This window comes from Natator depressus, chromosome 10, assembly GCF_965152275.1.
Source record: "Natator depressus isolate rNatDep1 chromosome 10, rNatDep2.hap1, whole genome shotgun sequence".
In the NCBI taxonomy this organism is placed as follows: Eukaryota; Metazoa; Chordata; order Testudines; family Cheloniidae; genus Natator; species Natator depressus.
The window spans coordinates 22,339,971-22,365,267 of NC_134243.1; the positions used below are offsets into that span (position 1 = coordinate 22,339,971).

A 25,297-nucleotide genomic window follows, 5' to 3' on the forward strand; every position below is an offset into this window, starting at 1 on the left:
GAGAACAACTTTATCACTTTCCTTTGTTTTTACAACCTTTTACTTAGTTGAAGACTGTTATGTCCCCTGCTCTGTCTTCTCTTCTCCTGATTAAACAAAACCCAGTTTCTTTTCAAAATTTCCTCATAGTTCCTATTTTCTAGATCTTTAATAATTTTTGTTGCTCTCCTCGACTTTCTCCAATTTGTCCACATCGTCACTAAACTGTGGTGCCCAGAACTGGACACAGTTCTCCAACTGAGGCCTTACCAGTGCTGAGTAGAGTGGAAGAATTACTTCTTATGTCTTACTTACAACATTCCTGTTAATACAACCCAGAATGATGGTGGTTTTTTGTTTTGTTTTGCACCAATATTACATTGTTGACTCTTACTTAGTTTGTAATGCATTATAACCCCCAGATCCTTTGCTGCAGTACTGCTTCCTAGGCAGACATTTCCTGTTTTGTATTTATGCAACTGAATATTTCTTTCTAAGTATAGTACTTGGCATTTGTCCTAATTCATTATCCTAACTAACTGAATATCATCCTATTGATTTCAGATCATTTCTCCAGTTTGTCAAGATCATTTTGAATTCTAATCTTGTCCTCCAAAGCACTTGCAACCCCTCCGAACTTGGTATCACCTGCAAACTTTGTAAGTTTACTCTCTATGCCATTATCCAAATCAGTTATAAAGATATTGAATAGAACCAGACTCGGGACATATTCTTGCAGGACTCCACTTGATATGCCCTTCTAGGTTGACTGTGAACCATTTGAACTACTCTGAGTACGGCTTTCCAATGAGTTGTACACTCACCTTATAGTAGGTTCATCTATATTTTCCTAGTTTTGTTTGAGGTCACGTGAGACTGTATCAAAAGCCTTTCTAAAGTCAAGATCTGTCACATTTATTGCTTTTCCCCACTATCCACAAGGCTTGCTAGCCTGTCAAAGAAGAGTATTAGGTTAGTTTGACATCATTTGTTCTTGACAAATTCATGTTGACTGTTTACTTTGTTGCATTATTATCTTCTACATGCCAATACATTGGTGGTTTGATTATTTGCTCGATTATCTTTCCAGATACCAAAATTAAGATGCTAGGTCTGTAATTCTCTGGGTTGTCCATATTCTCCTTTTTACAGATTTGCCTTTTTGTGGTCCTCTGGGATCTCTCCTGTGCTCTTTGAGTTCTCAAAGATAATCACTAATGATTCAGAGATCTCTTCAACCAGTTCCATAAGTATTCTAGGAGGTAGATTTCATCAGGCCCTGCTGACTTGAGGACATCTAATTTGTCAAACGCTGTCTCTACAGAGACACTGTCTCACCTTGACTACGCTGATATAAGCCCTACGCTTCTCAGTGAGGTGGTTTTATGATGTCAGCATAGCAGGGGAGTTACATCTGCAGGAGAAGCATTTCAGTGTGTACACGTCCACTGTTTTGTTGCCAAAAGCTGACTTCTGTTGACAAAACTGTGTAGTGTAAGCAAGGCCTAAGTAATGCTTAACTTGTTCTTTCCCTATTTTAGCCTCAGATCCTACCCTGTTTACACTGATGTGCACTGTTAGTGGTCTGATCACTGCTAACCTTTCTGATTTAAAAAAAAAAAAAAAAGCATTTAACACTTCAGCCATTGCTGTGTTTTTTGTTGTTGTTTTCTCCCACTTCATTGAGTAAAGGGGCGTACCCTGTCCTTGGTTTTCTGTTTGCTTCTAGTGTTTTTGTAAAACGTTTTCTTGTTACCCTTAATGCCCCTAGCTAGTCTAATTTTGTTTTGTGTCTTGGCCTGTCTAATCTTGTCCTTACATGCTTGACCTAGTTTCCACTTTTCACAGGACTTTTTGAGTTTCAGGTTGAATATCTCCTAGTTAAGCCAGAGTGGTCGCTTACCATACTTCCTATGAAGAAGGTAGCTAGGGACATAAAGGTAACAAGAAAACATTTTAAAATACCACATTCTGCCTACTTGTTCTTCTAGTGTGTTAAACAACCTTTCAGCTGTTGAGGTACTATTAAAATTAACTAAAAACCAAGGCTCAAAAACCAGTCCACCCAAAAATTTGTAACAGGAAAAAAACTGATCTGACCATACACAAGAACAAACTGTTTGGACTTTGAGTAAAATAAAAATCCCCTGACAAATTTGCGTTTGCAGAAGATAAGAAATGTTGACATTAAAGAATCATAGTGTGCCCTCTAAAATCCCTCTTGTAATAAATTAAGTGGGAGGATAATATACACATACTGATCTAAACATTAACATTGTGGGATTGCTATTGATAAGATTAAAAGTTTTGTTAGCTATATTTTTTAATAACTTGTATTTATGAAGAGTGAGTAAGTATAGCTAAGGTAGCTTGGAGGCCAAAGCTTTCCTTGACATGAGTGTTTTTGTTTTTTTTCTCAATATAATTTGCTGATTTACTTATCTTGCCAGCAACATTACTTTAACCTGGTGTGTTGGAAGATGTAAGCAAGAGGTACAAACATGCAACAATAAATGCCCCCTTTGCCCCCCCCCCCATCTTGCAAACTTAGAAACAGGATGACCCAGGGTAATGTGATCCAGAAACTACAAATTCAGCAGTAAAAATGTAGATACAGGGTAACTGAAGCTTGTGTATGCGTAACATGTAGGTTAGGTAAAAATCAATAAGTAATGTGTTGAATGGTGGTTGGAGGAAAATTGGGAATGTTAAAAGGTTTAAGAATCCAAGTGAAAATGCGACCAAAACTGGAGAAATGCTACATCAGAAACTCAAGTATAGGACTGAAGGACCAGACCAGGAGATGAGGGGAAGCGATGACCATCATGGAGGAAGGAAGGAAGGACTTCTTGGCATCCCAGGATACAATAAGTTGGGTCCATTTACCTATTCAGTCTTATCTGTTGTCACTTGTGTCTGGACGTCCAGACCCAATTATCAATAATTCTATTCTGAAATTGTATTAAAGACAAAAACTTATTAAAACTAAATTGGATGGACTTGGGACTGGGTTTCCCACTCTACCCTCCCAACAGAGGGTGCTATTTATTAGCCTTCTCAATCTCTATCTTGGTTTTTAGATAGGATACAGAATATCAAATTCACCCCCTGAGTATATGGGTAGAGCTCCATTATCTTCAAAGCAGTTGTGACCATTTACATAAGTGCTGTAATTGGCCATATAGATTGAATCAACTCAAAGTAAATGGTCTGAAGCCCAAGTTCTAAAGTTAAATCTTCCTCTTTCCTTCTTTAATTCTAGCAACTGATCTTTGGTATGAGAGACCAGTGGTGTCACATTTCCACAATAAAGGTAAAACTAACAATCTCAAACATTTCAACTAAAATCTTTTGGGTGAAGAACACGCTGAAAGCTGAAGTGAATAACTATTGTACTGAAAGTTTTATCCATATCTGTATGGAGTTAGCAGTTACCCTAACTTTCCATAATAGATCGCTGATTATTTTAAAACTTTTTTCCCAATCAGAGACACTATTGTTTTTTTCTTTTGCTATAAGAATCTTAATTTAAAAAGAAAGCAGTATTTATACCATGCACTAAATAATAAAATACGTGAGCTAAGGTTGTGTTTATAAGTGGTTTTAAGTACTCTCATCCACATTACTGTAAATGTATTTCACACACATTCTGATGATTGGAACAATATTTAATTTTCATGCATTAAACATCACTACTTTAAGTTCAGTTTCTTTTTAAATGAATGAATTCTGAGAAGTGACCTCACTGCTTTAAGAATGCTTTATTCATTCCATTCAAAATAATTATAATTTTTCATTACCAGGTTTGTTGATTTACAGTTGAACAATAAAAAAGGGGTTCCTTGACCCTAAGTATAACAAGATGAAATGTCAGTAAGATGAAAATTAAAATATCTAAACTGACTACTAGTGAAACTTTTAGACATGAATGAATAGATACGAGTAATAATTACTATAAGCCAGATTCTTCCCTCACTAAACCAGTACTACGCTATTGACTCTGGAGTAACTGAAGGGGAAATGCATAAAATTAACTTATCAAAAGCCTAAGTGTCAAAACGTTACAGAGAAAGTGCATTTTAATTTACCTGAAAACAAATCAGTCCTCACTACAATCCTGTGAGGTAGGAAAGCATTCAGAACTATATTTTACAGAGGTGGAAACTGAGGCACAGATCAGTTGAGGCCACAAAGCATGTCCGGGGGCAAAGCAGTGGTAAGAAATTCCTGGTTCTCAATCCCATGTTTTCAGGCCACTAGAGCATGTTGACTTTCAGTTTATTATACAGAGAATAATAATGCTGTAATTTTTTTTTTTTTAAAGATGCTCTGTGGAAGTTGACAGGCCCAAAAAAGAATGCAAAGCCCGTCCCACTGCCAAACACCCAAACAACTTGTATTCTAAATACCCTGTTATTAACAAAACTCCATAAATACCAGTGCTCCAGAAAAAGGTCTGCAAAGTCTTAAACTGCCTGTCCATCCCTGTGTTTTCTTGGCTCACGAGTATGGAGCTGGCAGGAAGGGAGACTATGGAGGTGCAAATGTCACATTTTGTTACGTAAATACATGTTGCAGCAAAACCCGAGCATCTTAGGTTTGTTTTGTTTGGGTCACGTGGCAAAAGGGCCAAAAGTTTAAGGACTACGTTCTTCCTCTGGCTGCACATATGTGGCTCATTTTAATAGGAACCACCTGTGCTTATTTAGCCCCAACTGGACTGCAGCCTTAATTATGAAGCACGTAATTTCACTATCAGTTGGGGAACATTCTGCAACAAACTCACTTAAGGAAAAAAAACGGGTGAGAGGAAAGGAGAGAACAGTGTATTTCAGGTCTGACCGCCTTTGCGATCTCTCTACATAAAGTTATATGTACCATCTATATGTGGGGAGATCAAAGGAAAGGTCTGTAGCATTCAATGTGGTGGTTTTTTTTGTACAAAGAGAAATCTCATCTTTAAAACAAGATGTTCCTGAAAAAACAAAGATCAGCCACTTGGTTTTGTACTATTTGAAAGTGCTGTTTTTCTTCCCTTCTGCAGGCTCAACCTCAACATATTCCTCTGGGTATATGCTAATATAGAACCCACAATAGCAGTTCAAGCAGCTTCAAGATCTCATTTGTCTAGTGCTAGTTGAAAGATGACAGCCATTTCAAATGTATTTTAGATAATGCACCTGATACTAAATATCTCTGATTCAAAGCTCCTGTACCTTTGCTCCCATCCACAGTGAACTCCATTGTAATTACCCTAGTTAACACTCTTTATTGCAGTTCAAGTGCTTGGGTTCTCAGGATTGGTTTTGTAAAGTAGGTGACAGAACACAAAGGCCTGAGAAACAGCAAGACTACACCCGTTGGAGTAACTTCTATGTTAATAGTTGTATCGAGTGCAAAATCTCCTAAGAACATTTGTTCCAAAACATTATATATCTTGTATCCCTCCTTGCAATCCAGGATACCCAGTAGTGCAAAACTGGTTGTGAAAGGTCTTGGCATGCCATCCGTGCCATTGTTCATCACTGCTACGGCAAACTGTCCGTTGAACAGGATTCTCTTCCATACTTCAAAATGACGGCTCTGTCAAATAGAAGAATATGGTGGGGATTCATTTTCATTGTCCTTACATCATCATTTCTGAAACTGGATCCATGGAAGTCACACACATCCCTTTGTGTTTACAATACTATTCACAGAAACGGTCACCACTATATAATTAACTTAAAAGTAGCACTACTATTAGTTTGCACTTAAGCTGAGTGAAAGCCCTGTGAAACGGATGTGATGGGGGGTACAGACCTGATGCAGATGAACAAAATATGGGCTCTCTCTCTTAGCTATTAATTCCCTCAGAGAACAGAAGTGAGAGGTGCTGCTTTAGGGGTTCACTGGATTCCAGATGTTACTTATACTGCAACTAAAAGTATCTAAGGGTACATCTACGCTGCAGTAGAACACCTGTGGCTGGCCCATGTCAGTTGACTCAGGCTCTTAGGGCTATAAAATTGCAGGGTAGATGTTTGGGCTTGGGCTAGAGCCCAGGCTCTGGATCCCTCCTCCCTCATGGGGTCTCAGAGCTCAATGTCTACACTGCAATTTTATAGCCCCTCAGCCTGAACCCTGCAAGCCCAAGTCAGCTGACAAGGGCCAGTGGCTGGTATTTTATTGCTGTGTAGACATACCCTTAGGTACTGTAGACAAGTGCTTGCCCTGAACATCTTACAATAAGTAGACCTCCTACAGCCAAATGAGACTGTCTTAAGAAAATATTACATCTTGCTGTGTTGGGGAGCATAAATCTGCTCACATTTTTACGTAACAATGGAAGATACACAGGGATCAAAATGCTGACTTTTCCAGGTGTTTTAAAAATGTAAGCAAGATGTTATCAATATATCTTTTTTATAATCTTGTGAATTTTGTTCTGTGATGGACACTTACGCTTATTAATAAAGAGCATCTTTTGGGGGGGAATAATCTATAACTTTCTCCCAGAATAAGTGAAGGTGCAATGTAGTAAAATGAGTAAATGATCTCTGATTCTGACAGACTAGCCTTTAAAACTTGAAGCCAGGGCCAGATAGCTTTGTGAAAGAACTGAATGGCACACACAGATCTTTATATGTTGTCCAGGTTGACCCAAATGTTCTCCCAATCAGTAGGTGTTGGTGCTGGATGCGTGCATGCTCTAGTATTCATTTCTAGTGTTGCTGATTTTGTGCATCTACTATATTTTGAAACAGCATCAGTGCTGGTTTTGTGCACATTTTTTGCAACTATCTTACATAATGATCCTGCTTTTTCTACATTTAAAAAGTTTTATTGCCTTTGTAGAACTAGAAAATTGCTAAAAATAGGGGAAATAGATTACTTCAATTTGAGTGCTACAAGTAAGTTTTTTACCTGGGGGGAGGGGGGAATTTCCATTACCCTAGAGCCTGTATCTATTCCAATGCTGTTAAGTGTCAAGAAAAAATTGTAACAATGTGCCAGTTGTATGAAGTTCCTTGGTTCTGCTTTGTGCCTGTGCAGCTACAGCGTAGATACAATTCTGTATTTAAGTTGTAAGAATGTTTATACTTTCACTTCATCCGCTGTTGTCAATTATATGATTACCCACCTTTCCAGCAATTCTAAATAATTTTCCATAGTGAGTAAAACGATCAAAAGTTCTGCTTACTTCTAATCTCTTTTTACACATGGGTCCTATTTATCCAGTGTCTCATTCAAACTATCACATAAGACATTTTTCTTGATGTGATTCTAGGCTTCTAAATTAATTTGTCATTCCAGACCGTCAGAACCAAATTCTGCCCTATATTCTGTTGTACTCTGCTGTTAAAGCCCTACATCTTCTATCTGATGAGCAGCTGGAGTGTTGTCTAGAAGGTTTGCTGCTGATACTTTTGTTTAGAACGATGCAGGTTCCCTAATAGGTAGAAAAAATGACAAGACTCAAGAGCCTCCTTTTACTTATGCAAATAAGCAGCTCCAAATCTCTATCTCCTGAAAGCAAAGGTGCTCTACATGAAAAGCTCCAGCAGAATGGCACAGTTACTTTTAAATTTAGCAGATGCATTTTATTATTCCTACAGCTCAATCAGGGCACAGATATCAGAGAGCGTAGCTTGCAGTTAGGAAAAGCTCAGCATAGTTCTTGCACAGTCAGCAAGACAGATGTGTAACTCTAGTGCAGTTGCACTAACATTACCAAGAGAAGAATTTGGCTTAAATAGTTAGGAATTTGTCTGCTCTTGGGAAGTTTCTCTTCAAACCTCATAGCGTTATCCTATCATATGCAATATTTGGGGATAGAGAGTGCAACAGGGTGGAGACATCAGCCTGGGAAAGCCACTAGGTATGACATTGGCTACAAAGGCCACATGGTCTCACCTTATATGAGCCCAAGGCCCATCACCAAAATCTCAGGTCTCTCATCTCTCAGAGCCATTCATTTTATTCTCTTAACTGCACTGGAAACCGGCTGTAAGTTGTGATGAATAACCAATACCACAGTTAGGAACTAAATGCATTCCTACTTAACCCACTATGGCTTGAAGATGCTCCGAGGAAGGCAAAAAACTCTCTGGTCCTCTGCCAATTGACCTGTGGGGGAAAAAAATTCCTTCCTGACCTCCTGAACAGGTAATCGGCTAGACCTGCGGCATCTGTCAGGCTGGGTTCCCAATCTCATTTTGGGTGGGTAGGGTGGGCTGCTGGAATGGAGCTGAAAGAGGCTCCATGTGGTCCCTGCACTGCGCTAAATTGTGGGAGATGAGGAATGCTGGCCAGTCAACACCCCTCTTTCCCAACTGGTCAATGGGTGCCAGAAACTCCCAGTGGGAGGAGCTACCTATTGTCCCTTGGGAAGCGTCTCCCTCCATTGCTACTGGGACTGTCCCCCTTTCACTGCCAGCCCCATCAATTTCTCCCACCCGTTGATGCGGATGGGTGGCATTTTTCAGCAGCTAAAGATTGTGTAATTCCATTCTACTGCATCCATGTAACACCACTGTGTCAACTCTATTGATGTCAGTGAGATTGTTTACTTAATTAGGAACACCATGTGACACTGCATCTAGTAAGATTATAGTAAGTTTCCAGATACTTTTTCACCCTGAAGAGAGAACATTTGTGTGTTTAACAAAATCAACTCTTGAAATTGACAGGGCTAGAACGTACACATATTTTGCTTTGTGTAACTATTAAGAGATTGAGACATCTCAGTAATGTGGTAATCCTGAAACAATTGTAGTTTTACCATTATGGCAGGATGCGTAGGTAGAGACCAACATAGGCAGAGGTAAAGAGTATGTACCATAGCAGCAGTTGCTGATGGTTATGCTATAAAATACTAGTTTTCCCATTTTATGTGTGGAGCAGAGTTCAGATGCTCATACTATATATGATGGTAAAATGAACTGACCAACTTTCCCCCATCCATCTTTTGAGAGTCTTGGGACTCTCTCTAGAGCCTGAGAGCACTCTAAGCATATACTGTGATCAACCCGCAGATCCTAGAGGAAAGTGAAACAAATAAGGACAAAAGTTACTTGGAAGCAGAGGCAGAGAAACTCAATAAATTGCCACATGAATTACACTGTTCTTGAATCCAAATTGATACTGAATGGAGTGATGTTCTCAGCCTCCCAGAAAGGAAAACATTATATGAAGCCTAAACGGCTGTACACATCAGCACAGAAACTGATAGAATGAAAAAAAGCCTAACACAATCCAGACTGGATGTAAGCTGGTGCAACTCCTGTGGAAGTGTCTTGGCCAAATTCACTAGTGACGTAATTAGCAGTGTAAGTTACTTATGGTCAGAAAATGGGTGTAAATTCCATTCATATGTATCCAATGAATGTGTAACCTATGTATGCAGAAAGGGAGGGGGAAGAAAGTGTGGCAGGAAAAGTAATTAATAATAAGAGTGTGTAGATTAACTTTCCTCAACCTTTCCAGCAACATTAAATAAGTGATTAAAAACAAATCACTACTACATAAGTTTATTACCAAAGGACTAGAAAGGCTGTTTTAAAAAGGAAAAATTCTGAAGCTTCCTTTCTTGGGAAAAAATAAGATAAAGTTCATATTGCTAAGTGTGAGTTTCTGGCAGAGCTTGGTGATGAGGCATAGCAGAACCATCCTTTAAAAACAACAAACAAACAAAAAACATAGAGAATAGACAACTAGCAAACTGGGTACCTGTATAATGCGCTGTCCCTGAATCCCCAGAGAATCTTGGTTTATATAAATCAACAGCTTGTTTTGCAAGATGTACTTGGCATCCTCAGAAATTGTCCTTAAATCACTGGACATAAAGAGAGGGGCTGCCAGGATTGCCCACAATGCCATCTGTACTTTTGACTGCTCATAACTCAGGCCAAAGTTACCAATAATCAGCTGAAATAAATCAGATACTGTTAAATGAAACTGTCTGTATTGTAGTAGCGTCTAGGAGCCCTAATCACAAACGAAGATCCCAGTGTCCTGGCACATGACATGGGCTCTTAGGGGTTACTGCAAATGTGACACTCTTAAAAGAATGAAAATGTACACCAAAAGCCAACTACATTACAATTTAGCACATGATCCTGCAAAATCTGTATGTGCAGAAATCTTACTGAAGTTAATAGTTGAAAGCTTACAGAACTGGACTGTTACTTATATTGTCTTTTATACAACATTTGACCCAAAATGTTTACAGCCTTAATTCAATTTCAGAATGAACCATATCTTTTCCTTCATGACAAAATCCTGTTTCCATAATACCTCTGTGCAGACTTGCAAAATTATCTTAAATTTAACAGCCCAGCTATAAAATGTACTTGTCTGCCTTTACACGCCCAGGGTGAGTGAGCGATTCAGATTTTGAAAGGCTACCTTAATTGCCTCCCTTTGACTGTAATATATTTGTTTAAATATTTACCAATATTTTTCCACTAGGCTATTTTGGAGAGCAGTTTTTGGTAATTAATTATGCATCTAGAATCATAGAATATCAGGGTTGGAAGGGACCTCAGGAGGCCATCTAGTCCAACCCCCTGCTCAAAGCAGGACTAATCCCCAACTAAATTATCCCAGTCAGGGCTTTGTCAAGCCTGACCTTAAAACCTCTAAGGAAGGAGATTCCACCACCTCCCTAGGTAACCCCTTCCAGTGCTTTACCACCCTCCTAGTGAAAAAGGTTTTCCTAATATCCAACCTAAACCTCCCCCACTGCAACTTGAGACCATTATTCCTTGTTCTGTCATCTGGTACCACTGAGAACAGACTAGATCCATCCTCTTTGGAACGCCCTTTCAGGTAGTTGAAAGCAGCTATCAAATCCCCCCTCATTCTTCTCTTCTGCAGACTAAATCCCAGTTCCCTCAGCCTCTCCTCATAAGTCATGTGCTCTAGCCCCCTAATAATTTTTGTTGCCCTCTGCTGGACTCTTTCCAATTTTTTCACATCCTTCTTGTAGTGTGGGGACTACAAAACTGGACACAGTACTCCAGATGAGGCCTCACCAAAGCCAAATAGAGGGGAATGATCACGTCCCTTGATCTGCTGGCAATGCCCCTACTTATACAGCCCAAAATGCTGTTAGCCTTCTTGGCTACCTCAAGCGTGTTCCCAGCCAGGGTCACACATGGCTCCATTTTGCCACCCTTCCTCTTAAACATGTTTGTGTCACAACTTGAGGAGATCATGAAGCATTTTGTACTTTTGTGCCATTGGCATGCTGATTATAATTAAGGTAGGATTCTGTCACAGAGGTCAAGAATTCTGTTACTTTCTGGGACCTCCCTGACTTCTTCTGGGGCAGGGCTGGAGCAGCTGTCAGCCTCAAGGCTTCCAGAGCAGTGGCTGCTGGAACAGCTGATCGGCGGCCAGCCCCACGGCAGCTGTAGCAGCTGCCATGGCCAACCCCAGGCCCACCAGAACAGCTGTCTGGCAGCCAGTCCTTGGGCTTAACATTCTAGTTGGATTTAATAAAGGAAGGCAAAAACAATGCCCTCAAGCTACTTATAGGGACAACTTGAAGTGGAAGCCCAATAAACCAGGAGGCTTGGCAGCTCCTGAATGCTAAGCACTGAACTGCAGGAAACCTCTGGAAAACCTCTGGTAAACCATTACCAAATGCTGTGGGCTTTTTTTTTATTGTTATGATGGAACAGAGACTGGTAAAGTATTGCAGTAAGTAAACTGCAAAGTATAAATCACTTTGGTGGTATAACAATCCAGCTGTATGTTTTCATAGTCAAACAGTAAGTGCTATGAATTTGGGGCCTTTGCTGCACAATGTGGAGGTCTCCACTACGTATTTGGGGCTAAATCCCCAGCAGCAACAAAGCAGAGTTCAGCACCGCTGAGAGGAGGCAGCAAAAGTACCTTCATCCTGGAGCTGGCTAGGGGCTGAACTGTCCTTCAGTGCAAATTAGATTAGCGTGAGACCTGCTCCAGCTAGTAACGGTCTCTTGGGATTGTTGAAGTGCAGCATGCTCCAGCCCTACTCCCTAGGCTGGGAAGGATGATAAAGAGCCAGTGTAGCCAGCCCTAAATCATCTGAAGATTCTTCCATGACAAGACAATCCTCTGCTATCCATTTAAAGAAACTTTTAAGGTTTCTATGCTACATTCCAGTGGCACAAAGAGGCCTTACCATGGGCCAAGATTTAACAAAAAAGTTGCAGTCTTTCTTTATTATGCATCGCCGGCTACGGTGTTCCACACCTTGGTCAGACTGCAATGTGCTTTACTCAGGAATTTCCTTGAAGGCCACTTGGTGCTTTACCAGTGCTGAATGTGCTGTGGAGTGGGTTAGTGTGAGTAAATTACACCAGTGCTCCATTCACTACACTGGTTTTCATTCTGCTGACAGGTGAAATTTAAATTACTGGATTTTAAAATTTCTGAAGCACTATCTAATTTTGAGAGTTGCAACCTGAAAGAATGGTGCTTGTCCTATCCAGTTGGATGAGAAACTGAAGAGCTCTTGTTGACATTTCCTTGATTTGAACTCTTAAGAACAGGAGGCAAGACAGTCACCATGGAAGCTCCCCAGCTGTAACTTATTCCAACTTTGCTGGTACTGAGAGCATCCTGCAAAGTTCATCTTCCTGAACAAATATCTGTTTGATCTCAAGAAAAAACTAAAAACGGATTTTCCACCCGGTGGCTGGGGTGGCTAACAAGGGGATGGCTATTATGTTAGATATTTATTTTTAATATAGGTAACCCAAGGGCCCCAGTGATGAGGCATTATAATTTTAGTAAGAAAAGCTTTTTTACCACATTAATATTTGGCATTCATGTAGAACATTTTTCACTAGATGATCTCAAGGCATTTTACAAACATTAATTCCTAGAAAAAAAGTTAAGGTAGTAAATATGTACCTACTGATTTAAACCAAAAATATTAGAACATTAGTTATAAAATGTTTAATAGGACATTCTGAGTTAAGGTTAAATACCATTTTGGCTTGAGATCCATGTGTAATTTCTAGCTGAATTTTTTTCCCCTGAGATAGTTAAATGTGAACACTGTCTATATCAGATTTAAATGCAAAGACAGTGCAATCTTAATTACTGAGTTGCCACTAAATCTCTATACTCATCTCATGCTATAAATACCTCTAAAGGTATTATACCATTTTGAAGATGGTTAAGTTGCGATAAAAAGAATGCTGCAGTGAGTCAGTGACGGAGGCAGGAGTAGAACCCAAGATTTCTGACTCTGTCCCCTGCTCTAACTGCTGGACATGTTTTCTATGCACAGGTGCATAGTATCAGTCTTGTCCATTGGCTGTTCACGGCTGTCTTTTAGAAAGTCTTACTAAATTATCGTTTTATCAGGATCTATTTAAATTTCAACATAGAACAAAATATTAAAAAGATAACATCACCATATCTGGATCATTCCATCTTCCTGGGCCAGCTGCAGGTTGCAGTTTATCCTGGTTATTTCCATACCACTCAATAATATTTACAACGCTCTCCCAGGAATCCTGGATGTCACCAAAATTTCTCCAGAGGTTACAAATTTCACCAAGTACAGTATAATTTACCTAAAAAAACCCATAAGTAATATATTTATATGTATAATACACATGTGATCATCACATCAATGAAATAAATTATTTTATTTCTACAGCCATTGCATAAACTACATTTATTCTGCACCTTTGACCTGTTTCCTGTGCCAGGACTGCTACTGCCATTATAAATCTCTAAGCAACTTCAATAGCTCCCATTCTCGGCTACCTCCTGTTCTCCCTCTTCCCTCCCTTCCTCATCCCCCCTCTTATTCTTCTGCTGCTTTCCTACCAACACTAATTGCTGAGTGGTGGGTCTGCAATAGCAGAAGCCGACTCTCCCCATTGTGATACAATAATCTGGTGCAAAATTAACTGGATCGCTAGGCTTCAGAACTGGAAATACCAGGTTGTTAAATATCATGTTATGAGCTCTCAGACAAACAAAAGTAGGTGGGAAGGACAGTGTATATAAATACTGTTTTGTTACAGTTTATACTATATTTAAGTGGTATTTTCCATCACCAAATTCAGAAAGGTATTGATATAAAAACATTTTAAAAAACAAATAAGCTGAATTGGTCTCCAGAAAAGCAAACAGGGTTTTCTAAATTTCTAAAGGAGTAAAATGTTCCCTAGCACAGAACATATATCTGTGTCGTTCTCCAACAGTTTTTTTCCAAAGGAAGAACAACTGATTTTAAGACAGTGGTTTAGTTGCCATTTGAAAACAGAGACGAGCAGACGCCTTTGCCATACTCTTTTATTTTCAGATGTCATACCCATAATCTGAATAGGAGAGATTGGTATCTACGATGTACAGCTTTCTTCTATAAGCATCTGAAAAGCGGAAGACTTTGGTATTTCATTAGTGCAGTGAGGTTGTTCATCTAACACGGTGGTGCCAGTACGCAGAAATGAATGGAATAGAATAGGACTTGCCTGGCTGGTGTGCAGTTCATTCAAATAAGTTCCAGCCATTTGTCAAGAGCTCCCAGTTAGCTAAATACTGTCAGCTAAAGAGTAATAATATAAAATCAGACAGTGGAGATACCTTTGGGGGAAGCCCTCCTTCATAGGCTGGCCAGCTACATGAGTAAGCGATGGGTCTTCCTGTTTTATTCAGAGCAATGCTCATCTTTGGGTAGCCTAAACAAAATTGAGCATTGGGTTGTAATGCAAGGCAATATTAACATATTACATAACAACAGTAATAGTGTTCTAGTTTTTTCCACTTGCTATTGTTTTACAAAGATAAGAGAGGAGTCTCTTCTTTGGTGAATTACATATGGAATGTGAATTATATATGGAACATGGCTAATTAAAGGTTTCCTTTACAAAGATCTTATAGTTACAATTTATGAGCAAGCCTGCCCAAAATTGACTGTTTCTGCAGATGTAAGAAAAAACATTTTTTGTATATTCCTGTTTTCAAGTTATTCAGCAACAGGCAGATTTTTTCCAAAATAGATGTGGGATTGGAATAATCTTATAGTTCTGAACCAGTGTTTAAGAAAAGAGCTGAATGGCATAGTAGTATTGTACTGTGTTGTCATTAAGGAAGTCTGGGTTTGGGAAAGAACCAAGGACTCTCCTTCTTTAGACCAGCAGAAAACTGAACATCTTGAAGAGATTATGTTCCTGAAAACTCTTACACATGCGAATAAGTTTTTGGGAAAAGAGGTGCTACAAGTACAGGATCTTGCCCCCTCAGTATCTTTAATTGCTAAGCACCTACTATAACAGTCTGGGAGCAGAGTCCTCTTTACCCTATCTGAGACTCACCTGTTTAAAACAAATCAGTCACAATTTTAAAAACAGTCTCCATTAGCACTCAGTGTATACATACAGAACGTAGGTTTCAAAACAGTTGGCTTTGTAACGTCTATTTTCTTTTGCTTATAAAACTTTATACAAAATGTACTGTTGTAATAATTTGGCCTCCAAACTTACTCGAACTGTGAGCTCAATTGTAAGAAGCGAAAGTTCATAATGTCATAACAACAACATATACGGTAGAACCTCAGAGTTAGGAACACCAGAGTTATGAACTGACCAGTCAACCACACACCTCATTTGGAACTGGTAGTACACAATCAGGCAGCAGCAGAGACAACAACAACAAAAGCAAATACAGTATAGTACTGTGTTAAAAGTAAACTACTAATCAAATAAAGGGAAAGCAGCATTTTTCTTCTGCATAGTAATGTCTCAAAACTGTATTAAGTCAATGTTCAGTTGTAAACTTTTGAAAGAACAACCATAACATTTTGTTTAGAGTTACGGACATTTCAAAGTTATGAACAACCTCCATTCCTAAGGGGTTCGTAACTCTGAGGTTCTACTGTAACAATAAATGGTGCTGGGAAAAGATGCAAAAGGCAGACAAACTGTGTTAGTCAAAACAAAAACACTTACACTGATATAATCCAAGGACTGTGTTAAGAACAAGCCTTGCAAACAAGAGAGGTGTGTAACTGGAAATCAATGGACCAAAACTGGTGTCAGAAATTATGCCTGATTGATGGACAAAATAATAAGGGGATGGGCTATTTCACCTTTCACTATCTTTTTAAAAGAAAAGACTTTGGGGGAAAAACTGCCTGCAGACTAACAACCACTGGTGACTGGGAGATGAGAGGACTGGAAGAAGCAAGCTTTACCATCAAGGCTTTCTCCTGGAACCCTGGGATTCACTGTTACACCAGGTTTCAGAGTAACAGCCGTGTTAGTCTGTATTCACAAAAAGAAAAGGAGTACTTGTGGCACCTTAGAGACTAACCAATTTATTTGAGCATAAGCTTTCGTGAGCTACAGCTCACTTCATCGATGTAGCTCACGAAAGCTTATGCTCAAATAAATTGGTTAGTCTCTAAGGTGCCACAAGTACTCCTTTTCTTTTTACTGTTACACCACTGGTTCTTCGTTGTTCTAATCCTGACGGAGATCCTGATGAGACAGGGCCAGAGAGAGAGGGACCCAAAGGACATCACCACCTACACTAACTAAATCCTAAATATTACCTGGGATGTGAGGCTTTGTCACTCTGTCCATATCCCTTGTATCTTCTCTTTCCTATCCTCCTTCTTTTGCCATCTGTTTAATAAAAGTGTGGCTTATCTGGCCAAGACCATATATTGTGCAACACTGCTATAAGCCTGTGACCAAAGAGGCAGGTGAAAAGCAATGCAGTAAACAGGCTGATGCTGGTACAAGCTTGCCAGGTCACAAAGTGGCTAACTAGACATTTGCCATGCCTGTGTTTCTCTAGGAGTGAGGTAGCAAGTGAGAGTCAACACCAGGGCCAGAAGCTGCATTTTCTGCCTTTCCTGTTCTTTTCTCACCCCTTTTGTGTGTGTTTGTTTTATTCTGTTTTTTAGAAAATGGGATCTGACTTTAACAACAACAGCTCCAGCCCATCTCAACTAACTTTCTCTTGTTTCCCTAAAAGGACAGTTTTAACTAAAAGACTTTCAAACTGTTTTTTTTTCTTTTAATAACTCTACAGCTAAAGGGAATAAGGGATATTGTTAAAATAAAAGGGTTATTTAATAGTTTACATAACTGTGTTCCTTCTTTTTGTTAACCTTTAATAAAAGGTTAAAAAGATTTTATTGGTGTGTTTGTCACGGTACTAGGCAGGTTGAGGTCTCTGTATTCCAAAACCTCAAACTATGTTAACTGTTAATGTTGGACAGTGACAGAGTCCTGTTAACACACTTGACACTCCGGACATATTTACTCCATCAAGATTAATACAACAGTACCTTAACAGACAAAAATATTCAATGCTTCACATTTGCCCCCAAACTTTTTTATTTATATTTTTGGAGCTGTAGCGAAATCCCTTCATCCATTCTGTGTTATCACTGAGTGGAAAAAAACATATTTTTCTGTTGTCTTAAAAGAACCAAAAGCCTTTGATAACACTTTTTGAACAGGGCTTCAGCACAAAGGGTTGACTTTTACAACTTGGCAAGCAGGCCAGCATTCTCACTGAGGACTCGTATCTTTGCTTTGTTTAATAAGATGAATTTGGTTGAACAAATTGATGACTTTTAAAACTTACTGAGCCACAAGCATTAGAACACTATGCTAAGGCTACAGATCTGAACTTAAACATAGGGAGATTCACTGCACATCTTTTGAGGATGCTCAGGATCTCTTATGTGGCGTTTTTAAAATCTTTCACCTGAAGCATCATTCATTGGCTGCAATTTGAGATAAGATATTAGATATGATGGGCTGACATGACCAATATTCCTATTAAAATGCTATATTGAAAACGAGAAGGGGACTGAGAGGAGAGATGGGGTGGCAGTGGGAAGCAGACCCAGAAAGAGAGGGGCACAATCCCGTTGACATCAGTTGGACGTTTGGGTGCTCAAGGAATGCAAAACAAGGGCCTTATTTTGAATCCTGTTTCTTGAGTAGCTACTTAAAATGAGCTAAAAGCTTATGAAGGGGATGAGAGGAAGCTTCATTCAGATAAAACAAGATCATGAGACATCACAACTCAATATTGAGCTTAACGAGTATAAATTCAGATTCACCCAAAACTAATAAACATATAAACAGAAATTATTTGGAGATGAAAAAACAGCGATGAAAAGCAAACTTACTACTTCACAGAACTTGAAGATTTCACAGGCTTTTTAAAAAATGGGATATCCAAGTTTAAGCAGCTTCACTTAAAAATAAAACAAAACAAAACTCCTGAGCCAGCCTTTCCCTTGTTCAAAGATTAACCCTAAGAAACAAACCTATTGCTTTAACAGATGAGTTGGAATAGCAGCCATCAAGCTTCAGCATGTCAACTTCCCATTCTGCAAATGTTTTGGCATCTGTATCAATGGTGTCCAGTGTGGTCCCAGGGTAACCATTGCAGGTGTAGTTACCCATGTCACTATAAATTCCAAATTTCAGCCCTTTGGAATGTACCTGATAAAGCAAATGAAAGTAATTCTGATTAGTTTATGATTTCAGTGTATTTGTCTTCTAGTACCCATTGATGCAAAATCTCTCTTCTGTTTGTTAAACATCTCCATTACTTTTCTGAATTTAGATTTCTCTTGGATGCTCTCTTGTGAGATCTCTGCCTATTTTGGTAATGATGTTCTGAGAGCCTTTGCATACCAGAGTCCTAAAAAGCTGATTGTTGTGTAGTAATGGCCGCTTTGGATTCATGGTGAAAAATATAGTTAAAAGGTGAATTACTTGGCCTTTCATATGTTGCCTTTCATGCAAGGATCTCAAAACAGTTCACAAGGATTAGGATGTAGATAAGCATTGTTATACACATTTGGTAGAAACAAAACAGAACGGTTAAGTGACTCACCCTAGGCCACACAGTAAGTGGTACAAGTAGGAACAGAAACCAGGAATTGTGGCTCCCAGTTCTCTGTGCTAACCATTAGTTCCCTGCCTCTCTGCAAAATATGGCTCTCATTCCAAATACACACTAAGGGCTCCATCCTTCAAACACACACATGCTTATTATTTACTTCAGTGGAACTATCCAAATGTGTAAACTGGTAAGCACATGTGAAACTCTGCAGGATTGGGGCCTTGCTGGGTTCCACTGTACACAACCACATTGTGTAATTGACCCACTGTACAGAATAATGCATCTTTGCTCATTTGTAAATATATCTACCTTCCTTTCAATTCTAACCCAGAGCATGTTAATATATTCCTAAGGAATAACAGTTGATTAACCCTAAGTGTCTACTGATCATCATCCATATGTGCAGGTGCAATGAAAATCCAATATGTATTTCCCTTAGAGATATGCGTAGAATCATTTACATGTATTACCATTAAGCTGTTCCCTGTAATTTTTCCAGCTAAGTAGCTTGACATTTATTAGTTGTCATTTAAGTGAATTCTACAGTATGTTATATGTATCCTTTTCTAATAACAATTTCTTTAAATAACTACATTCAAAAGAAAATTGCATTTTTAGCATCTACATCTGAGATACAACATTGAGAAACTAGTGTTTAAGTACATGTATTTTACTTAACTTACATAATCAGCAAGAGCTTTAATACCACTTGGAAACCTATCTGGGTCTGGCTGAAGTCTGCCCTGGGAATCCCTTTCCTTTGCAGACCAGCAGTCATCAAGGTTCACATATTCGTAACCCAGCTCCTTCCATCCATCTTCTGCCATCTTGTCTGCCATACTTTTGATCAAGTTCTCACTGGTAAAAAACAGAAGATTGCATTAACAAAATTGTTGAAATGTTACATTTTGCTTATTTGTATGTGTTTGCAGGGACCTCAAAGGGTCAGGACCTCACTCTTACATCTCCTCAGAAAAATGGCAATTCCAACCAAACAATACCACTTCATACCTTGCTGGCTGGCCACTGATTCAGAACTGAGTCACAGAGAAAATGGCTCAATTCTGGTTCACCTGTACTACTTCTTCCAGCTCCTGAACTTTTATTTAAAGGTATCCCTTCCAGGTATGTAGTAACCTGTCCCTCCTTAGTCTAGAACAGTGATCACCAACCTATCGATTGCGATCAACTGGTCGATCCTAGAGACTCTCCCAGTTGATCCCGATCTCTGGTGGTGTGGCAGGGCTGCTGCTAAGGCAGGTTCCCTGCCTGCTCCGGCCCCACGCCGCTCCTGGAAGCAACCAGCACAGCCCTGCGGCCGCATGGAGGGGCAGGGGTCTCCGCGTGCTGCTCCTGCCTTCAAGCACTGTCCCCACAGCTCCCGTTGTCCGGGAACGGCCAATGGGAGCTGCGGGGGCAGTGCCTGCAGCGAGGGGCAGTGCGCGGAGCCACATGCCCGCAGCCCCCGCCCCCAGGGGCCGCAGGGAAGCATTGGCCCCTTCCGGGAGTGGCGTGGGGCTAGGGCAGGCAGGGAGCTTGCCTTAGCCTCGCTGCGACTGCCACCCGGGAGCCGCCAAAGGTAAGTGTTGCTCGGCAGGAGGTTGCATCCCAACTCCCAGCCCCCTCCTGAAGCCAGCACCCCAAGCCCCAACCCTGTGCCCCTTCCCGGAGCCAGCACCCCTTCCCCTCTCCTGCACCCTGTACCCCCTCCTGCACCCCAACCCCTGCCCAGACATGAGCCCGCTCCCAGAGCCAGCACCCCAAACCCCCTCCTGCACCGAACCCCTGCCCCAGTCCTGACCTCCCTCTCAGAGCCAGCACCACATACCCCCTCCTGAACTCCAACCCCCTGTCCCAGACCTGACCCCCCTCCCAGAGCCAGCACCCCATACTCCCTCCTGCACCCCAACATTTTGGAAATCAGAAGTTTTATATTTAATTTATATTATATGGTATAGTAATCTCATAGTAGCCTGCCCTATAATCATTTGATTTAGAAACCTTCCATTTTAAATTTCAACCATTCTTTTATATACTTAACAGGTTGAAAAAATGGGACTTGGCCAAAAAATTTCCATCTTCAGCTAGGTTCTTTGTCAGGGTTATAGAAGCAGCCAAAATATTTGTCTCCTTGGCTACTGCTGTGCAAACATTACTAAGTTGATCATAAAACATTTCCTGTTCTGTGAATTATAGGAAAGTACTACGATCTTAACAATGTTAATACACTTAAGCATTTTACATACTTAGCCTTTTTAGTATCAAGTCTAAAGTTCAGCTTGTTTTGCTTGTATTTATTAATACAAAACAATGACGAATACTCTCTCCCTCCGTTAATCTGAAGCAGGCTCTTAACAATAACATTTCTGAGATATAACAGTAGAGGGAGTTCTCTCAATGTTTCCTAGCTAATTCTGTTCTGATTCTAGTTGTGTACATGAACATTATTTCCTTCCTATTGTAGAAATATAGAATTTCCAGCTTCCTTCTTTAGACAAATTTTGGCCACCTCCCAAAATGGTAGCAGTGAAACACTCTGGTTTTGTCTCAGTACTTTTCTGACTGGGAAACACAATGATCTAGGAAGTCCATGAAAGCTTCCACAAATGAGATTTTAAGATTAAAGGATAAAAATTGGGACAATAATATAAACATCTCTTCATAAGAGAATGGGGAAGGAGGAAAAACTAAATCTGACAAGAATTATTTGAACAAAAGACTCAGATGAAAAAAGGGGAAGAAAAAACATAAGAACCTTCAGTAAATGGTGCAGGACTAGAATTGTTGTACTTGAGGCCACCTTACAACAGCTATTCAACCATTCTTCTCCTTTGAGTAGTAAAGTATTACATTTCTTTTGTAAATAAGCTGATTAAAATAAGTGAATTGAGAATTTTTTATTCAAAATCTTCTTCTAATCTAGTGTAACTGACCGAACCTGGATTTATTCTTATCCTAAAATCTTACCTAAATCTATATAGGCACTTATATTACCCCTATCACCATGGCATCTAGCCACCAACATTCTATGTACTTAATATTATTAGAAGTGTTACTAAGAAGGCACCACTCTCACAAATGTTGTAGTAACATTATATTTGTACCAACACTATGCTTTTGGTCTTCTTTGTCTTTTTTATATGGGATAAAACAGACAAAACCTGAACAGTTTGTTCAACATTCTCTTAACTCTAGCACAAAGTTTGAGAAGTTTCCTAACTGTGATATTTAGAACTCTTTCACAGCCATTCTTGATCAATTATCTCACCTGATGCAGTTTCCAGGATCAGTTTTGCAATCGGTATTGCATCTAAAACGTTCCCAAGGCAGCCAGCCCATTGGTGGAGTCCTTAGTAAACCATTATCTAAGGATGAACAGCAGGCAGCCAATCCCAACAGGATGCTCAGAGGAGGCAGCAACATGATTAACAGGACAACTATAAATCAGAAAAATGGATCCAATTAATATTTTCACTTTTAGCACATCTGTTGTTCAAAAACAGTCCTACAATTTAACTTGTTCTTAAATGCTAGTTATCTGTGTCTTAGGTATTTCTGGGATCCTAGCAACCAGGTATCTCAGGGACACCAAGGCATAGAAAATAAAAGATTTCAAAGGCTGATCATGATTAAACATGGACAAATCTAAATATACAGGGGGACATTTCCAAACCTTTGAACAATGATTTATTTGTCTCTTCAATTACCAATAGGAAATTTGCAGCTAAAACCCATTAATCACATTGAGAATACATCATGATAAATATAATTGCACAGTTCAGAGATCAAACTCTTCTTCCAAATATTAATACAGTAAATCCTTCAATATTACTTTTGAGTAAACACTATATTGCCATTTGTTTGCCATTAAAATGCATATAAAGCTTGCATGGATAGCTTTTTCCTACAAGCTTCTTAAAAGATGTATATCGGCATACAACATACAGTTTTAATTTTGGCTGGTGGATCTCTCTTTCACTTACCATTCAAAGGCTGACCTGGGGCAAGGACCTTACCTTAGGTTGAAGATGCGAAATATGCAACTCCTTTGGGGTAAACTATTTTCAATACCAAATTTGTTTTAATGTAAGTGGCATCAGGCTGAAGAAAGGGATTGGTTACAATATCTCACACTTCTCACTTGCTCTCAGGTCTTCACTGCTTTTGCTTTCTCTAGTTTAGATGATGAGTAATCAAATCCTACTCCCAGGGTAGGATTGCTATCACCAATGATTCTGGAGCACAAATGGAATCAGTGCAAAGACAGAGAGAGAGTCATAGATAATTCCTGGGACTCTGTATGTTACAGAACGTTTGACTTTGGAAGGAAATGGTTGATAAAAAGAAAAAAAATTCTTTTTCTAATAACTGCAAGGGTAATTGACATCCTTCTACATCTCTCTGTGTGTTTCTTTTACTCTCTGTCTGGTACTATCAAAACTACATTGCAGTCTTAATTGGAGGAGCATTTAAAAACAGATTTTCTTCTCTATTGGGTTATTAAAGGCCCCTACATAACAACACACGTTTCTCCCAGTATTCTTGCCCAAAATTTTCCTTAGCCCCTTCTGTTGTGAAGTGTGCTAAACTGATTGATTGAAAGACACAGTAGAACCTCAGAGTTACATGCACCAGAGTTATGAATTGATTGGTCAACCACACACCTTATTTGGAACTGGAAGTATACAATCAGCAGCAGCAGAGACAAAATATGTAAATAAATAAATAAAGCAAATACAGTACAGTACTGTGTTAAACGTAAACTACTAAAAATAAAGGGAAAGTTTTTCGAAAAAAAAAAAAAGATTTGACAAGGTAAAGAAACTGTTTCTATGCTTGTTTCATTTAAATTAAGAGGGGGTTTTTCTTCTGCATAGTAAAGTTTCAAAGCTGGATTAAGTCACTGTTCAGTTGTAAACTTTCGAAAGAACAACCATAATGTTTTGTTCAGAGTTACGAACATTTCAGAGGTACAAACAACCTCAATTCCTGAGGTATTCATAACTCTGAGGTTCTACTGTAGGTGCATTTCATATACGTAAAAAGAAAAGGAGTACTTGTGGCACCTTAGAGACTAACCAACGTATTTGAGCATAAGCTTTCGTGAGCTACAGCTCACTTCATCGGATGAAGTGAGCTGTAGCTCACGAAAGCTTATGCTCAAATAAATTGGTTAGTCTCTAAGGTGCCACAAGTACTCCTTTTCTTTTTGCGAATACAGACTAACACAGCTGCTACTCTGAAACCGTTCATATACGTATACACATATAAAACATACAACTTTATCAGCTATGCATAGTAAAATGTTATTAATGAGTTATATTGAAGAGCAAGAACTTGTAATAGAAATGGGCAGATTAAAACTGTGTATAACATGCAACAATGCAAACTGAAACTTCCTCATTTTGTTTAAAATAAAATTCCTTGCAACAACATTTTTTCTTAACTATGAAAGTTGTTACTGTTGCCACATGAACTATAATTACACAAGAAGTAAGTTAGATGCATCAAAAGTGAGAGAGAAATCATAATTATCCAAATGTTATAGAAGAGTTAATGATCAAGTATCTCACCTATACCGAAAGCAGGCAGGCTGACCGATCTGTTCCTGGGCAGATCTTCATTAGGAAAAGAAGATACATGTGATCCCCCTTGTTTTAAATGGAGATTAAAAAAAATTAATTCACAGATCTGCCTTCCATAATTTATTCTTTTGATTTCATTGGATCACTTATCTCATATTACTGGACTAAGTAAGTAACATTTAGTGTAAGATCTCCCCCTCCCTGAAGGTACAATAGAACATTCCAACAGCTTTCCATCTGACATATTTGCTCTCCTAGGAGGAAGCAGAAAAGGAGGAAAAATTCCTTTATCAATCTTGGGGGATTCTACAGTGTCCATCACGATAGTATCAAAGTGCATAAGTAGTCAAAGATCCAACTGTGCCAGCACCAATGGCTATTGTGCTAGCATGTGTGTTGGCCCCAACCGTATCTCTGAAACTGAAACTAATACTAAACACAATAATCTAATTCCAGCCCTCATAGTTGCATTAATTCTCTCTTTTATGGCTGCAATTGTCTTGGCGTAATGGTACCACAGAGAATGAGGTTCTAAGGGCTGAATGCTGACCCACTTCTGAAGGAAAGGAAATCCCTAAACACAGGATAACTGTTACCTTCATATGCAACCGGGTACCTCAAGAAGAGAAATTGGTCTATTCATCCTTGTTGTCATATTCAGGATCATTCAGTAAGGAAATCTGACCAAGTTTCAGATTACTGCTAATTCTGCCCATTGTTTCTCTCTCTTGCTCACCCTCTTTTCTCTCTATCTTCCCTCTCTTTGTGTCTCTTCCAGTCTGCATTTACCTCTCAAAAAGCTCCCATTTTCTATTCCTTCACACTGGACTGGAATCAGGGCAATTTACTGGTGTCAGCCC

General features: G+C 39.3%; 1 protein-coding gene across 1 annotated transcript; it reads right to left on the reverse strand.

The window, feature by feature from the left end:
• Window positions 1-3,780: 3,780 nt before the first annotated feature.
• Window positions 3,781-25,245, reverse strand: LOC141994924 (alpha-N-acetylgalactosaminidase-like). The gene is made up of 9 exons (XM_074965448.1): window positions 25,227-25,245; window positions 24,426-24,503; window positions 22,121-22,289; window positions 19,536-19,710; window positions 18,269-18,446; window positions 14,560-14,654; window positions 13,377-13,538; window positions 9,691-9,888; window positions 3,781-5,562 (listed from the first exon to the last, which is right to left on the reverse strand). The coding sequence occupies exons 3-9, from the start codon at window positions 22,273-22,275 to the stop codon at window positions 5,248-5,250; spliced, it is 1,278 nt and encodes a 425-aa protein (XP_074821549.1). The 5' UTR covers window positions 22,276-22,289; window positions 24,426-24,503; window positions 25,227-25,245; the 3' UTR covers window positions 3,781-5,247.
• Between the last annotated feature and the right edge of the window lie 52 nt (window positions 25,246-25,297).

Bases quoted from the DNA above. Each gene is read 5' to 3' on its own strand.
- LOC141994924 (XM_074965448.1), bottom strand. From the start codon at position 22,275: ATGTTGCTGCCTCCTCTGAGCATCCTGTTGGGATTGGCTGCCTGCTGT. The intron at 18,447-19,535 runs GTAAGTTAAGTA...TTGCTTTATCAG, and splicing joins TTAAAGCTCTTGCTGATTAT to GTACATTCCAAAGGGCTGAA. The intron at 13,539-14,559 runs GTATCTCCACTG...GGGTTTTTTTAG, and splicing joins AAGGAGGGCTTCCCCCAAAG to GTAAATTATACTGTACTTGG.